Source organism: Ruditapes philippinarum, unplaced genomic scaffold, assembly GCF_026571515.1.
Source record: "Ruditapes philippinarum isolate M1 unplaced genomic scaffold, ASM2657151v2 ctg16035_1_1_1_1, whole genome shotgun sequence".
Classification (NCBI taxonomy): domain Eukaryota; kingdom Metazoa; phylum Mollusca; class Bivalvia; order Venerida; family Veneridae; genus Ruditapes; species Ruditapes philippinarum.
The window spans coordinates 1-19242 of NW_026852474.1; the positions used below are offsets into that span (position 1 = coordinate 1).

At 32.2% G+C, this 19242-nt stretch overlaps 1 protein-coding gene across 1 annotated transcript; it reads left to right on the top strand.

The window, feature by feature from the left end:
• Positions 1 to 500: 500 nt before the first annotated feature.
• On the top strand, positions 501 to 18875 carry LOC132714285 (2-oxoglutarate and iron-dependent oxygenase domain-containing protein 2-like; the record flags this gene model as incomplete). The annotated part of the gene is given in 4 exon segments (XM_060697118.1): positions 501 to 611; positions 10368 to 10467; positions 13665 to 13789; positions 14498 to 18875. Coding segments are annotated over 4 exon segments (852 nt in total), but the record flags the coding sequence as incomplete, so codon positions are not given.
• Between the last annotated feature and the right edge of the window lie 367 nt (positions 18876 to 19242).

The following is a 19242-nucleotide window of genomic DNA, read 5'->3' on the forward strand; positions in this document are numbered from 1 at the left end:
TGCTGGTTATAAAAATATAGAATTGAAAGAGAAAGTCAATGACTGCCATTTTGGAACATTCAACGCGCTGTAAAATACAACATTGCAAATAAACCGAATAATAAATAATCATTTCAGCCATCACAAAACTACCTTAAATACTTCTCACAAACACTTGGATAGCTCAACCAAATGTAAATCATATAAACAAGTTCAAATTAGCAGAATGTTCTCTTCTTCAACCATGTAAACCCTTTTCAAAACCTGCACAACATTCCCGCCAAACTCTCGCGAGATCACACAGAAAACAAGAAAATAAAAGACCAGCAAGAACTTATCAAAACCTAAAGAAATAAAACACCGGAAAGAGCTGACAAGCTTCATAATACTGTCATACAAAAATATGACCCTGCTACAGTTTGTTCCACTTTTATTGTTTTTCTTGTTGTTAAAAAAAATTATGTATAAACATAACTTGCCCTGGAAGATTTTAAGTTTGATTTGGTGTAATCATTTTGTAGATAGAAGATGAAGTTGACCGTCGGAGAAAACTTGGTTTTGATAGTTTACAAAGGCTTAAAATCATAGAAGAGACTTATCGGCCTCTACATCCAGAGATATTTGTTTTTAAGGTATGTATAACCACTGATTTATATTACAGGGATCGGACATTCCCAGTTAACCCTATATTAATGCTTAAATATCTTGTGGTGCACCCGATAAAGGTACATCGATCGATAATTTATCGGCGCTAAGCGAAAATGCCCGTTCGCAACGGATACCTACTTTTACAAAATACCATATAGCTTTTCCATTTATTATCCGATTTTTGAAATTTAAAGTTTATTTTAAAGAAAAATGCTTGTTTAATTCAAATATCTAATTTATTTTTTAAAGATACAGACCATATGTCTGCAACGACGATTAAGAAATTAACTTGAAGAAATCCGCGGTAAATTTACATTTTTTATATAAAAAGCAGATATTTGAAATTTATTTTTACGGTAGCATAATAAATCCAATTTCAAAATAAAAAAGAAGCCGATGGAAGTTATTCACAGGTGATCAAAGATGCAATATTTAAGATTTATTTGGTTATGTAGTCAAATTAATTGACGCACAATTGTTTACGGGTAATGTATTGCGGGCTTTACAATTTGCTCAACACGTAAAGTAAATTTATTCATTTTTAGCTCGACTATTCGCAGAATAATCGAGCTAATGCAGTCACCCATTTGTCGGCGTCGGCGTCGGCGTCCCTGTGGTTAAGTTTTTGTATGTAAGCTGGTATCTCCATAACTACTGAAGGGAATGGATTGAAACTTCACACACTTGTTCTCTGTGATTATCTAAGATGATTGGCACAAGTCCCATAACTCTGAATTGTTTTATTTCATCATTATGCCCCTTTTTCGACTAAGAAAATCTTGGTTAAGTTTTTGTATGTAAGCTGGTATCTCCATAACTACTGAAGGGAATGGATTGAAACTTCACACACTTGTTCTCTGTGATTATCTAAGATGATTGGCACAAGTCCCATAACTCTGAATTGTTTTATTTCATCATTATGCCCCTTTTTCGACTAAGAAAATCTTGGTTAAGTTTTTGTATGTAAGCTGGTATCTCCATAACTACTGAAGGGAATGGATTGAAACTTCACACACTTGTTCTCTGTGATTATCTAAGATGATTGGCACAAGTCCCATAACTCTGATTTGCTTTTTTTCATAATTATGCCCCTTTTTCGACTTAGAAATTCTTGGTTAAGTTTTTGTATGTAAGCTGGTATCTCCATAACTACTGAAGGGAATGGATTGAAACTTCACACACTTGTTCTCTGTGATTATCTAAGATGATTGGCACAAGTCCCATAACTCTGGTTTGCTTTTTTTCATAATAATGCCCCTTTTTCGACTTAGAAATTCTTGGTTAAGTTTGTGTATGTAAGCTGTTATCTCCATAACTACTGAAGGGAATTGATTGAAACTTCACACACTTGTTCTCTGTGTTTATCTAAGACAATTGGCACAAGTACCATAAATCTGATTTGCTTTTTTACATAATTATGCCCCATTTTCGACTTAGAAATTCTTGGTTAATTTTTTGCGTGTAAGCTGGTATCTCCATAACTACTGAAGGGAATGGATTGAAACTTCACACACTTGTTCTCTGTGATTATCTAAGATAATTGGCACAAGTCCCATAACTCTGATTTGCTTTTTAACATAATTATGCCCCTTTTTCGACTTAGAAATTTTTGGTTAAGTTTTTGCGTGTAAGCTGGTATCTCCATAACTACTGAAGGGAATGGATTGAAACTTCACACACTTGGTCTCTGTGATTATCTAAGGTGATTGGTACAAGTTCCATAACTTTGAATTGTTTTATTTCATAATTATGCCCTTTTTCGACTTAGAAATTCTTGGTTAAGTTTTTGTATGTAAGCTGTTATCTCCATAACTACTGAAGGGAATGGATTGAAACTTCACACACTTGTTCTCTGTGATTATCTAAGATGATTGGCACAAGTCCATAACTCTGATTTGCTTTTTTTTATAATTATGGCCCTTTTTCGACTTAGAAATTCTTGGTTAAGTTTTGTATGTAAGCTGTTATCTCCATAACTACTGAAGGGAATGGATTGAAACTTCACACACTTGTTCTCTGTGATTATCTAAGATGATTGCCACAAGTCCCATAACTCTGATTTGCTTTTTTACATAATTATGCCCCTTTTTCGACTTAGAAATTCTTGGTTAAGTTTTTGCATGTAAGCTGGTATCTCCATAACTACTGAAGGGAATGTATTGAAACTTCACACACTTGTTCTCTGTGATTATCTAAGATGATTGGCACAAGTCCCATAACTCTGATTTGCTGTTTAACATAATTATGCCCCTTTTTCGACTTAGAAATTCTTGGTTAAGTTTTTGCGTGTAAGCTGGTATCTCCATAACTACTGAAGGGAATGGATTGAAACTTCACACACTTGGTCTCTGTGATTTTCTAAGATGATTGGTACAAGTCCCATAACTCTGATTTGCTTTTTTGCATAATTATGCCCCTTTTTCGACTCGTGAATTCTTGGTTAAGTTTTTGCATGTAAGCTTGTCTCTCCATAACTACTGAAGGGAATGTATTGAAACTTGAAGAGTTTGTACCTTTTCGGACAATTTTATGTATTCATATAGGTAAGCATTATTATACTAAATGAAACACCCTTGTGACAAATTTTCGAATAGTCGAGCTTTACTGTCCTCCGACAGTTCTTGTTTTTAAATACAAGATATTGCTGATATTGTCAAAACATGTATTGCCAGTTTCATCTAGGATATTTAAATTTTCTTCATCATTATATCATTATTATTTTTTTTGTAAATCTGTTTTCAAATGTCGGTGCAGTGAAGTAGACAATCATCGTAACAGTAAAGTACTCTCGTGTGGGCACAGTGGCTGTCTCGATTCCGGCCTTTTTAATGTCACTCGTATATTTTAATTATTTCACTCGTATATTTTAATTATTCTTTTTATTTGAATGCCTGTAGAAAGATATTTCTGATATTTTTAATGTAACGCTAAAAAAACAATAAAAATCTTTACAGTTTGAGTCAGTATTATGCGAAATAAAAGTAACTGTTGATTATTTTTTACACATCGCTTAAATTTCTTTAAAGTTTAATTACTTTTGAAGGGGGTTAATTACCAGGTAACAAGTGATAATTGAAAAACTTTGTTTTCAAACTTTCAATATCAGGTCACATGTGATAATTTCAACACTCAACCTTTAAAAACAAATAGAAATTGAATGTATATCAGGGCTCTCGGGGATTGACATTGACACGGGGATCCGGGTTTTGACTCGTGAAAATCGGGAAATGCACAAATTTGACACGTGATAAAATCTGCTCAAGAGTCAATTTGCCACATGGGATATTCAGCTATGCAATAATAATTACCTTTAATCCACCCCTAATTACCTATCAAATCCTACATCTGTCAAATCTCACTCATTAAAAATGCCAACAGGCAGTATAAGCCGTGTATAAAATGCTTTACACACAGCAATTGTTTATACCCTGTGCACTGAAGCGCGACAATTCAGTGGCTGCAATTTGACAGTGCTAAAAATAGCTCTACACAACTGATAAGAATTGCATACTTGAGGTGTCAATTATTGATTGCTTTTAAAGGTTTATAATACCTCTTTGATTTACTTGCATTTGTTATTTCTTTTTCCATTAAATATTCCAAGGTACATTTTGGTATTTAAAATTAATATGATATAGCATACCAGTAAAGATAATTCTTTTTATATTTTATACATTTAATCAGAAAAGCTGCTGCTTATTTCATTCTTTCACAGCAATTCATTTTTTGGTTTTATTTGTTTTTTTTTAGGTGGAGCAGGGGGGGGGGGGGGAAGGTATAGACATTTATAATTATGGATTTTTCTGTCAATTTAGACTTTGGAATCTCCATAAATGACCTCCAATACAGTGCATTTTTGTAACATAAAAATGATTCATGTAGTCAAATGACACTAGAAAAAAATGATTTGACTCATGAAAATTTTGGCCAAAGAGTCTTTAACTCATGAAATTCTGACCCTACTGAGAGCCCTGTTATAAAACAGCTGTTCAGTATGCCAATAAAAGTTTCTTCCTTGCCAATAAAACAAACTCATCTATATATGAACGAATGTCTAGAATGATTGACAGAAATGGCATTTACTTTATGCATCTGAACATACATTATCTTTATCCAAAGTTTAGTGAAATTCAATTCTTAATTAATAAATTTCCAAATATTGACATACTAGGACTGCAAGAAACTTTCCTTAGTGACAAATTTTCAAACAATGAAATCCATTTAAATAATTATCAACTTTTCAGACGTGATAGAGAGTCTAACGGGGGTGGAATAGTTTTATATGTAAAGTCAAACCTACCATGTGAACTAAGAGCTGATCTTGATTCTAGTGATATTGAGGCTATATGGGTAGAAATGAAACTTGACAAACAAAAACCCTTTATTGTAGGATACATTTATAGGCCCCCATCATCGCCAGCTTCTTGGAATGACCAGATTGAAAATATTTTAGATACACTTTATGTTGAAAATAAAGAAATTATTCTATTAGGAGACTTAAACTACAATTTTATAAATTTAAGCCCACTTAATTCTAAATGGAAAAAAATAATCAATACTTTCAACTTACAACAACTTATAACACAACCCACTAGAGTCACACAAACAACATCTTCCATTATAGACCACATATACACCAATCATCCACAGAATATAAGCTACACAGTTGTTCCAGTAATGTCTATTAGTGACCACTACCCTATTTGTTTTACAAGGAAAACTAATGCAAAACTCAAAAAAGGCCCATTACATATAACTATTAACTACAGGTATTTAAAAAAATTCAATGCAGAAAACTTTTTAGTTGACTTATCAAATCAACCATGGTCATTAATTGATGTGTTTACAGAACCTGATGATGCCCTTGACACTTTCTACGATTTATTTCTAAAAGTTTTAGATTTACATGCTCCGTATAAACAAAAAAGGGTAAAACGCAAAAACCAAAATGAATGGTTCACAGATGAAATAGCTAATGCAATAAAAGAACGAGATTTTGCAAAAAAGGGAAATAAAATTGAGGAATTTAAATACTGGAGATCGCAAGTCAAGGTGCTTTCTCACAGATCAAAAAAAGAATTCTTTAATCAAGAGATATCTTCAAACAACAAAAATCCTAAAAAGCTATGGAAAAATTTAAAAGACTTGAGTGGAAAAGCTGAAAACCACCAAACTAATTACATTAATGACGACAGTGGAAATCCAGTCTATGACCCTAAACAGACAGCAGAAATTTTTAATACATTTTTTTCAAATTTATTCAAAAATGCAGAAAATATTACAAAACTAACAAGTGCAAATGAATACATGTACATACTCAAAGAAATGTTAAACAGCAAAATTGACCAAAATACACCAAAATTTGATATTCCACCTATAGATCCAAGTCAAGTCAAACAAGCATTAGATTCTCTTGATGTTACAAAGGCTACTGGACTTGATGGCATTAGTGCTAAATTTCTAAAAACTGCATCCCCTGTTATATGTAGACCAATTTCTACTATTATCAATTTGAGTATCACAACAGGTAAATTTCCTGAAAAATTAAAACAGTCTAAGGTCACACCATTCTTCAAAAAAGGACACAAATCAGATAAGAATAATTATAGACCTATATCTGTTCTTCCAATACTTTCTAAAATATTTGAAAAACATGTGTCTGATCATTTAAAACAATTCCTAGAATTGTATAATTTCATTTTCAACACCCAATCAGGATTTAGAACAAAACATTCATGCGAAACTGCATTGACAAATATTGTTGACAACTGGATTAAGGCAATAAATGATGGAAAGCTAATTGGCACAATCTTTCTTGACTTGTCAAAGGCATTTGACCTTGTAAATCATAAGTTACTCATCCAAAAACTTTATTACTATCATATTTCTTCTGGTGCAATTACCTGGTTTACATCATATCTTGAAAATAGAACACAGAAGGTCACTGTATCTGGCAACCTATCAAAATCAGCAACAGTCATATCAGGGGTACCTCAAGGATCTGTCCTTGGACCTCTGCTTTTCATCATATACATAAATGATCTACCACTCCATTTGAAAACCTCAGAGGCAGATCTTTTTGCTGATGACACTACTCTCACAGCATCAGGTCTCTCTACACAAGATTTACATAATAAACTTCAAACTGACCTTGACAATATTAATCTATGGTGCAAACAAAATGCAATGATGCTAAATGCCCAGAAAACAAAAGCAGTGAACCTGTCATCCAATAGAAATAAACAACAATTACAACCATTACATCTGCAAGAACATGAAATTGAATTTTCTGAGACAGAAAAGTTACTAGGTATTCATGTTGACAATAATCTTAAGTGGAAACCCAAGTAGACAAGACATTAAAGAAATGCAATACACAGTTGTACCTTCTTCTCCGAATTAAACAATACCTTGATGTAAATGCAAGAAAACTGTTCTTTAATGCTTATATCTTACCACATTTAGATTATTGTTGTACAGTCTGGGGGAATTGTAACAATGAACAGATTTTGGATATCATAAAATTTCAGAAAAGAGCTGCAAGAATCATTCTTGACAAAAGCTACGATGCTCCATCTGCTGAGTTATTTAATGAATTAAATTGGATAAAATTTGATGAAAGAATTAGATACAAAAAAGCTGTCATTATGTATAAATCTTTAAACAATGCCTCATTTCCACAGTACATGAAAAACAAATTTCAATTTATTCATCAAAGACATGAGCATAACCTTAGGTCAGCAAAAAACTCAGATTTATTTGTGCCACAACCTAAAAAAGAAATTTTTAGAAAATCTCTGACATATTCAGGCCCTAAACTATGGAACAATATCCCTCATTCTATTCGTAAATCTGAAACTATTAGAAAATTCCAAGCTTCCTATATCAGTTGGAATTTCACATAAGTACCTTGGTCTTGCATAGATTAAGTATTAAGTAATATATGTACATGCATTGTGTTTTGAATATGTATTTTGTTTGAATGTACATTGTTTTTGTTGTGTTTTCATGTATATATTATGCATTTTTGTCTTCATGTATGTTATTTGAAAATTTTGCTGTATAACCATTATGTAAATTATGTATATTTTATGTATATTTATGTTTTGAGGCCCACATGGAAGATTGGGAAATCAAATGTGTAGCCTCAGTAAATAAAGACTTTACTTACTTACTTACTTACTAATGATCTGAAAATATATTTAATACACTAATTAGTAGAATATTTACTATATTTATACTAATATACAGGTAGATCAAATAAAGCATGTACAAATCATTTGGAAATAATTCACAGAAATAAAGACACATTTCAAACATGAATTTCTTTAAAAGCATTTTAGCAATCAAGAAACATTTTTTTGCAATGCCACTATTAAACCATGTAAAAAATAATTATCTTAATCTAAATCGCTGTTATAATCTATGCTTGACGTAAAAGGGCGTCAAAGTGTAGAGAGTATGCCTAAACAATAGGCAAATATTTTTTAAATTAGGTACTTTTTAAATAAGTGTCGCAGCGTTCTATAGGCATATTTTCATATAAAAATACTTTAGCTGCACAAAATAATACTGTATCAATACATTCATATGTGTATAATTTTTCACAGAGCTGCAATAACACCACATACTCTTGTGAAAACGTGTCATATTTCACACTCCGACATCTCATTCTGTCCACCTTTATCTGATTCCGCGCATGCGCGCGATGGGACTTTAAGCTAAACGAAAGTGTCCGATCCTTGTAATATAAATCCGTGGTATAACTAGCTGAGATTGCCAAAAGTCACAGATGTATTGTTGGGTTGTAATGTGACCTACAGATGACCCCTATAGATTGTTAGGTTAGAGGTCACATAAAAGCTGACAATACAAGTGTCAGATTTGATAAGATTGTTGTTAAGATTGTGATGAATTTGACTTCATGTAATTGGTTATCATACTTTATTAGCTTCAAGGATTTCGCTCTCCCGATTGATCAAAGAGAAGTCAACATCGCCGATAAAATCTTAATTCCCAAATAGTAATTAATTGGCGATGTAAAGAGCAGAGATTGTATCCGCCCATATAACGTCTGCTAATTATCATTATCCAATGAGAGCGTCGCTTTATACTACCCTTCTACCTGTAAGCAAAGCGATAGACCGCCTACTCTAAACAGTAAATAATGAGAGCATCGACCCGAAACGGTATATTTGTGTGACAGTTTTGTGAGTTTAATATGGGATTTGGCGATAATTTCCCGATTATCTAAACACGTGCAATCTTCCCTAATTGATTTACACAATGCACTTCGATGGCGGTGTTTAACCTGAGTAAAGGCGATGTGCAATGGATTTTTCACGGCTATCACTAGTCTCAATATTTCGACGGCAAGACAGACCGATTTTATAATCTGATATTTCATAGATGTCTGTCTTTCGTCTATAAAAAAAGCCCTAAAGCGCACAATTTGTTGGGCTAGGCTATCACAAAACTGTTACTAAATTAAAATTAATCAATTTGATTAATGATCAGCGACCGGATAGTTTTGAATGATTTCAGTCCGTTAACATCAATTTTTACTGTAAAATTATGTCGCTCACGTCATGGCTACAGGGCCTAGCAGTAACAGTTACTGATTCTGATAGTTACACCTACGCGAAAATTTAAGAAAGCCAATTCGCAAAAATCTTGCGATTGGTATGTTGTAGACAGTGAGGGTGTAATTTAGAAATGCCAAATTTGACACAGCTTACGCACGTGGACACGACATCCCGGCTAAACTACATATCGGTGGTATATAACAACAAAATTTGTCAGGAAAGAAGTGTTCTTACTGTTTCAATATATATATTTGTTTTGATGTCGTAAATATGACGCTCAGATTAAGATTTATCAATATTGTAAATTTCAAAAAGCATTATTTATAAAGATATTACTGAATTTAACATTTCATGAAAATAAAGGGAGGTAATTAGAAATTTATTTTCTATAATTTCTCAGTCAATTTTTTCAATAAGAAATGAATGTATATAATTTTAGTGATCAAATATAATGTGCACAAATGTTTGCAGTACATATTTTACATATTCTGCGATGTTTGAAAATTGTTTTATAAGTATAATTATATGCATATAAATACGACATTACAACATACAGGGTATTAAAAGAAAATTCTGTTATCAGAACATAATAAAACAGATTTTATTAATCAATATCCAATGTAACTTATCTTCTTATAAAAGTGAGGAAAGTAAAAAATATAAAAAACAATTTTTTAATCATATTTCTTACACATTATTATCAACAAATCTACATGAAAATATATAAACACATATTTAGAGAAAGCTGATAAATAGATATCAAAAATAATTTGTTTTTATTCATATTTGCAGCTCAAAAACATTTAGATGCCATTGTAAGATCTACTATTAATTAATTAAATAACTGGAGAAATATTATAAGTGATGTTAATTGTGTTTATATTATGATTAAAGGATGTATAGCCATGCATGTTAATGCATACACATTGGGTTGTTTCCCTTCTCCCTAATTTTCGCGAGGAAGTCACTTCTCCCTAAAATTTCCCCCCAGGATGAGCCCTGAGGACATCTTGTATAATTTAAATATTGCCTTGAGCTTTAAATGACTGACTGTAAAGGTCAGATGATTGAATTTTGCGTATTTTTTCTCAACTTTGTCATTTATTTATGAAATGATTCAAACTTTGATAAAACAATTTTTTCTTATGTTTTCAGGAATTTTTTTTGTCACCAAAGTTTTTACAACTTGTGAAGTGCTGTAAAGATGCCGATGCTACGTTTGAAGGTGTTTGCGAATATATTCAGGAATTAGAAAGTAAGTTTTAATTTAGTTGTACTCTATATTTTGTTGAGGTGTGGGGTTTTGTCCACTCTATAAAATTTTGAGGTGTGGGGTTTTGACTGGTGGGGCTTTGTCCTACATTCTACACCGACAGACCTTTTGATCATGAAAAAAGTCATAATCAGTGCTTCCTTGATTGGTTAATGCAGCCTGTCAAATATTCTGATGAGGAAATGGCCATCTAATTTTTACACGTCATCAGTGAACTTGAGTGACCTTAGGGGAAATCAAGTTGAACACCTGTCAGATTATGCTGTAAATTATAGCATTTCTTAAAATAGCAACACATTTTGTTTTCAGTTATTTTTCAGTTATCAATAATCATTTTAAATATCAAGTAGATTTATGATTTTTTTTTTGTTTTACTGGATTAAATTTATGGTACTGTGTGGGAAAGGGATTGGGTAAGTAGATAACGTGGAAAAAGCTATAGGGAAATGGATAAACTTGAGAATATGCATAATTACAGGGGAATCTGTTGGTACCAGTTTTGACTGGATGACTAAATAACCCAACAGACAGTTTTGTTTTCATAAGATATTAGTCTGGCTGCAGATATATTGGGTCCTCGGCAGATCTCTGCATATTGGATTTACTGAAAAAAGGTACTTGACCGGTGATGCATACAAAGAACAGCTGGTTTAGCGAAAATTAAGGACAAAATAAAAGGATTTATTGTCAATTTGAAGAAGTTTCTCTCTAATTTGACTTATAGTACCCAAATTAAATTGACCAAATAAATTACTAGTAAATGGTTTATCTTTTAAAATTAAGCAGTCGTTGCTTAACTCATGTGGTCAGGGATCAGCAGCAAGCTTGATCATTGGACAAATGGACAAATGTTAATTAAAATCACAGAGTATTCAATTAATTAATTAAAGCAATTCAGTTCAATACGATGTTTTCATAAACTTGATTGATTATAACATATAAAGAAAAACTTGAATTGAAGATAATGATAATTATTGAGTTAACGTACATGTAACAACCATCCATTATCGGAGAAAACATTCAGTTAACATGCAATAATTTCAATATCGATATCTACATAATTATACTACTTATTTATATTATTGTCATCGCATTTTTGTAAAATCATTTGAATACATGCATGTATGTGATTATAATGTACGTAATAAGATTAATAAGTTTTTCATCAAGATATATTTCTTTTGTACCAGCGTGTACACCTATACTGAAAGTGGGTGTAATACGTCAGGGATACGGACAAAACAAACATGAATATGAAGAGCACATGGATGAAATAAAGCACACTTTATTGATAAATTATTCTCACAGTCTCTGCTACAGTTCAGTTTCAGAAAAATGTTCACACTTAGTTGAGTCTGATACATTGTGACATGGCACACAAAATAACCAAATTAATTGAAAAAAGGCAGATATTAATTCATTTACACTAAATGTAAATGTGATGGACCATGGGGGGGGGGGCTTTTGTCCTACCTTTACTTTTTTATGGGGGGCTTTTGTCCTATGTGGAAATTCTTGGGGGGGCTTTTGTCCACCTTGTCATTATTAGACGGGGGGGGGGGGGGGGGGGGGGCTTTCGTCTGGGGGGGGCTTTTGTCTTACACTCAATACGTCATAATCTCGATCTCGTCTGTCCCGCGAGAGTGAAAGAACGCCAAAATGGCGGCGCCCATTAACTTATTTCTCAAGTAAAAAGTGTCTTAAAACTCGAATTTCTCACTTATACGGTTGATTTCAACAGAAAAACTGTCATGGTACCTCTTTTTAAATGATAAATATCTATATAAGACAGACATTAATCTATCCATTCCTTTTCCTTTAATAAATATCTTTGAGTAGAGACAGAGAAAATGTGTAACATTTAAACTCTACATACTTTAGGTAAAAAAAACAAACAGTATGAATACATTGTGTCATTAAAAAAACTGGAAGTTTTTGTTAAGAAAAGACCAAATTAACTTGACCAGTAATAGGGAATGCACCATCCAAAACATAGTTTGTGCATTCATACATTACAAATTCCAGAGTATGTGTATAAGCATATAGCTTCCTACACAATTACAAAAAAATAAATTCTGATGAAGAACCAGATGTGTTCAAAACTGGTTGATCTCAATTAAAATACTGTCCATATTAATCAGAATGATTTAAAGATCGGGCTCATATTTAAAAACTCAAATATTCTACAATTTGCTGATCCTCATAGGTTAAATATTTAATATTAACTAGATAAAACTGGACTTGAAATAGCATGTCTATGATTATTTTGAATAAATTTATTGTTATTTTCACAAGAAATGGGCATTTTACAGTTGATCCAAATATTAATCATGATCCTTATTTTGATTCTCTTATTTTTGTATCAGTGTTCTTATTCGTCGATTTTATCACAAAATAGGTTTGTTTCTTTGCAAATATGCATTGTTTTATATTTTGAATAAGTATCATTTAATTCTAGCAAAATACAATCAATTGTAGTCTTATAAAACAAATCAAATTAAATTAGGATTTTATCCTGATTCTGATATTTTCTTAGTGTACACAGGGCCTAGTGTTGACGTGTGGTTTCTTTGTATTTTTTCAGTTTCATCTATGTTTTTAAAAATTAAACTTAATTAGTCAAATTCAGTAAAAATTTCCTAAATTTCATTAAATTTAAACTTCTGATGTCAAAATTGGGCAGTCACAGTGGGTCATGGGTTTTCTTTTTATGGTCCTAGTCATACCATTAAAACTCTTCTTCTCTTAAACATCAAGAGACTGAACAAACATAAGATTTGATATGTATGTTTCCATGATTATTGATTTTGAGGTCAGTAGGTCAAAAGTCATTCTGAGTTGAGCGATATGGTGCCAGTGGCCTCCTTGTATCACTAGGCGGTCAGCAACCTTTTTAAATAAACTTTCATATACCTACGATGGCCAATTTGGGCTCCTTCATCCTTGTGGGTTGGAATCCCGCCAGGGACTTTGGATGCTTTGTGTGGGGCAGCTATCCAACTTATGTAAGGAAGAACATTTGTTCTACCCGGGTCTTCCTCCACCAGGAAAGATAAACAGTTGTCATATAGCCTTTACACTGTATACATTAGTAACGAAAAATCTTTATTATAGTAATTGATGCCAGTTTGATAAATATGCCCTTCCAAATAACTAATTCTATACTATTTTTTTTTAAGTTTCCAGATGCTATGTTATTCCGGTATTTACAGACGAGTTTTGTAAACTGTTTCTAGAGGAAGTACATCATTTTGAACAGAGTGATGCTCCAAAAGGCCGACCGAACACAATGAATAAATATGGGGTAAACAGAATATTTTATTCTATGCCATAGTTCTATTTTTAGTATCATTGTGTCTATTTTTAATTAAGATTTTTTTTATTAAAGTATCTTTTCTAACTAGTATTTCAGTAAGAAATTTCTGAGATAATCAATGTATTTGCATTCCTGATAAAGAGTATTCAACAAAAAACTGACTTGATATTGATGCATGTATCTTCTATTTTATAATTGTAGCACAATTAAGATAACTTTTTCAAGTTTGTTTATTTAAGAGAAGAAGATCATTTTTGCATATTTCTTTTTAATAGTATTCATTATGCTAGTATTTATGCTAATTTGTTATTTTTTAATTGAAAAAAAAAAACAACGAACTTTAGAGCTAATGACATAAAACTTCAAAAAACAGTGTTTAAACAATTATATTAAAAATTATATTTACTTAATCCTCATGCCATTGTTACAAATTTATTTATTTCTCAGTTGGCTTGCAAATATGGGAATGCTATAATTGTATGATATCACAATTGAATTTTGTTTGTTATATGGAGTGTCAGTGGTACTACTAATCTTCAATGGTGCCCATTTATATCTGAAATGATGATCAAGCGGGCACCTGAGGTCTTTCCCCACCAATAAGGCTGGAAAGCTGCAATATTACCTTTACAACTTGTCAGTGTGACTTAAAACCCTTAAAAAGTAAATAAACATGGTTCATACTATTCTTCAAAGGTGCTTCTTGAAGAGCTAGGCTTCGATCCTTTCTTCACTGAACTAAGAGAGCAATACCTGAAACCAATCACCAGCCTGCTGTACCCAGATCTAGGAGGTGGTGAGCTCGATTCCCACAAGGTATTTGTAGTGCAATATAAAGTTGGAGAGGACCTTGACCTTGCATATCACTATGACAACGCTGAGGTCACACTAAATATAGCATTGTCACCCAAAGACTCGTACAAGGGAGGTAATCTTTACTTTGGTGCTATGAGAACAGAACTTGCTGTTGATCGATATAAGGAGATAGAGCATCAATCAACGGCAGGTGTGCTTCATAGAGGACAACACATGCATGGAGCAGCATCTATCACATCAGGAGAAAGGTTTAATTTGATATTATGGATGAGGGCCTCTATTGTTAGAAATAAGAAATGTCCTATGTGTGATAGTATACCTGATTTAGTTGAAACTGTCGGGTTTGGTGATGGCTTTACAAAGCCAGAAACTGTAGATGTCTGTTCAGTGGTTTAGTTTATGGTCAAAAAGTGTTATATTATAACTATTTTTCAAATTACAGCATTGGAAATAACCACATTGACATATCTTTTCTTTGCCACATCCCACTAAAATGAATTCATGTTAGCAGTGCAGTATCAGTTTTCAATGTGTAGGTAACTTTTTCATGTATATTTGTGTTAACTATTTAATGGTACAGTAGGATTTGCACATTTCAGTGGGGTATGGCAAATAAACAATACATGTATTTTGAATTTAGCCCATATTGGATGCTTTAAACATGGAGTTGAAATTTTAAATTTGATAGTGACAGAGTTGTGTCAGAGTATTTATTTATCAGAAGTGTTTATTTTTTGGTGGTATCTTTTTCAAATTTAGCATAATGTTTATAATGTTATTTAGCATTACAAAACCATTAGGGTATTTTTGTACTCGTAGCTCTTATGAGCACAAATGGCACCTGAGCACAAAGTGCTTAGAGGTGAGCTTTTGTGATGGCAATGTGTCAGTAGTTTGTCTTCCGTCGCTTGTCATTATCTACATTTTCTAAATATAAATTACACCTCCTTAACCACTTGGTGGATTTGGAACAAGCATTACATGAATGATCTTGAAGTGACCCTCTTCAAAAGTTTTATAAATGATTTTAGTTTGTTGCAGAAGTTAGTCGCAGGAGCTAAAAATAGTCTCAAAAATGAATTCTTTAAAATTCTTCTTTTCGGACTTGATAATGCTCAGAGCTTTGATATTTGGCTTTATTGCATAATGATCACCTTGTGGTCGGTACTTGCTGGTTGATTTTCGTTTGCTCATCTGAATAAGAATGCTCAATGCCTAATGTAATGTCTTTATATTCTATATAATGAAAACTTATACTATATAACCTAGTTAATATGTCCTATCCTTAACCATAACAGAAATACATAAAACTGCAAAAAATATAACTAATTATATAATCAATTTAATTTTTAAGTTTTCTTTAGGTCCTTTATCCTATAGTATTACCACATAGTTTAATGTCAGTATTTATTATATTATGATATTATTGTTTGAAAATAGCTTTAAAATACACATTTATCTATTGTATGATCAACAATACAAAAATATTATTTGCAATAATGTCCTATACACTGCTGTAATGTGCTATAGGTAACATGTAGTATGTTCCTATAGATGTGTTTCGAAACCACCCTGGTTGGTAGTAATTATATTATGTTGATAATGGCTTCTGGCTACTGTTGACCGGACCTTCTAAGTTTTTACACAACATAAACTGTATGGTTCATTCCGTTGTTGTGCTGTTATAATCCAGAATATTTCTTTATTATTTACATCGAATGATGACCCCTCTAATATTATGATATATGTAATTCTTCCCATCATCATTTAGATGAACACCATCTGGTTTCAAAAGATCTAGACTTAGTGTAGCATAATGTCTTAGTTTCCAAAATGATACCTGATGAAGACTTCTAGTGTTTTTTAGTGCTAATTTATTGACCTATTTTACTTCTGCATTGTAAAGTGTAGTGTTTGCATTTTGTGTGCGCTGTCTTTGAACTAGCTGCATTATACACACATGTTTTAGATTGTTTCTACCTTGGAAGCGAGTGGCAGTTGCAATTAGATGTTGACCCACTTCCTCTGCGGTAACATTACCCAAACTATCCAGATCATTGCCACGATAAGGTAGATGGGTCGCAAAAAATCCTCATTTTAGTGTGAAATAAGTTCATCATAAATGTGATTCGTAAATAAATCAGTCTCCCTCTGCTGTATCCAAAAATACTGACTTTCTGATTTTCATTTAGCGTAAACGCTCTATCAATTCAACAATGTCTTCTTTGTTAATGAGCCGCGTCAGGACAAATCCAACATAATGGGTTTGCGACCAGCATGGATCCAGCCCAGCCTGCACATCCGCGCAGTCTGATCAGGATCCATGCTGTTCGCTATCAGTTTCTCTACTTGCTATAGGGTTTGTAAGTGAATAGCATGGATCCTGATCAGACTGCGCGGATGCACAGGCTGGTCTGGATCCATGCTGGTCGCAAACCCATTATGTTGGTTTTATCGTGACGCGGCTCAAATTATGTCTGAAATGATTCATATGACAATTTTCATCCTCCGTTATCTTTGGATCTTCTGACAACATATCTCGGACAACATATGTGAATCTCCGAGCAACAGTATATTCGTGGCCATCTTTGGGCTATTGATATATCAATCCTTATGTGTATATTGTCCTTCCCCTTTAAGCAGTTCATAAATATTATTTTGTTTTCCTGGCTTCTAAATCAGTCTTTATTCCAGTGACATTATGCACATACAAATATGTCTAACTCCGCATCATATTTACTAGTGACATAACTCACGTGATAAATCGATAAAAAGATATAAAAAATAATCAATATGGTTTATTTTTTTGTACTAGATAATCTTAGCGTAGAGTGAAAACGTGTAAGTAAAAAAACTTCTTTGTTTTAGTTTGTTTGAATAAATTAGTGCAGCATAAAATATACACATTATGGTACAATTTTATTTATTTAACACATATAGAATTTTATTAAGACTGCATGATTATTTTTCTTAAAGGAATTTATGCATGTTGAATTCGAAACTGACTGGAATATTCCATGTAATAATTTCATAAATCATTAATTTGATTTGTTTGACAAGATGGGTGGTAATTTTGCTATTTTATTTCCTCTTTTGAAAAGTTAATCATAACAAAAGTTACATAGGTAGTTTTTACCATCCTTTGAATGTTGGATTTAATAGTATTTCATGAAAATAATAAAGAAAATATATTTCTTTCTGTTTGACCATATGGGTGGAAATTTTGCTATTTAATTTCCTCTTTTGGGAAGTTCATCATTACAAAAGCTACATACAAGGTAGTTTTAACTTCCTTTGAATGTTGGATTTAACAGTATTTCATGAAAATAATCAAGAAAATGTATTTCTTTCGGATTTAACAGTAATTCATGAAAATAATCAAGACAATGTATTTCTTTCAGTTTGACCTGATGGGTGGAAATTTTGCTATTTAATTTCCTCTTTTTAGTTGTTGATCATTACAAAAGTTACATAGGTAGATTTAACTTACTTTGAATGTTGGATTCAATAGTATTTCATGGAAATAATCAAGAAAATATATGTCTTTGTTTGACCAGATAGGTGGAAATTTTGCTATTTAATTTCCTCTTTTTTAATTGTTGATCATTACAAAAGTTACATAGGTAGTTTTTATCTTCCTTTGTATGTTGGATTTGATAGTATTTCATGAAAATAATCAAGAAAAAGGATTTCTTTCTGTTTTACCAGATGGATGGAAATTTTGCTATTTTATTTCCTCTTTTGGATTATTGACCATAGGTAGTTTTTTTTTAACTTCCTTTGAATGTTGGATTTAATAGTATTTCATGAAAATAATCAAGAAAAAGGATTTCTTTTTGTTTGACAAGATGGGTGGAAATTTTGCTATTTAATTTCCTCTTTTGAATTGATGATCATTACAAAAGTTATATAGGTAACTACAAGGGGGTCGGATGATGTCACGAGCACCCTGTATGGCAGATGACGTCACAAGCATTCTAGTATTTTTAAATTACTTTAACATGTAAACAATCATACTTAAGTAATAAACTTACGTCTTTATCGGTAACACATAACAGTGTTTCCTGCGTCCCATTTCTTATTAGAAGTTCAGAATAAAAAACAGCAAATTAAATTCCATTATGCATTATGGGATAGTCAAGTGAAGGCATCTTGACAACCATTCGTATAAGGTCTTCAAGCTTAGCCCTATCTGTCAGTTCTTAAATTACGGCACTGATTCTTCTATTATTATTAGATTTTCAGAGTAAAAAATAAATACAGTGTAACTTCCGAATTCCAGAACTTCTGAAATCCGGAAACTTTTAAAAACCGAACAATTTTTTCGGTCCTGATTTTTTCTCTTCTATTTTCTATTAATATAATACTTCTGAATTCCGGAACTTCTAAATTCTGAATTCCGGACGATATTTTCGTAAAATTAGAGTCAAATCAATGCAATTTTACCTCCAAAATCCGGAAATATCCAAAGGTGTGAAATACATTTTAAATCGCGAATGTTTACCCTGCAGGAAGATTTAATCCCCCTATCGATTGTTTACCAATTAGCGGTGATCGTGTAATTTGACACACGTTAAAATCACAAACTGTGAAATGGTATGTTTGAAGTGATGCGATTAATTAAA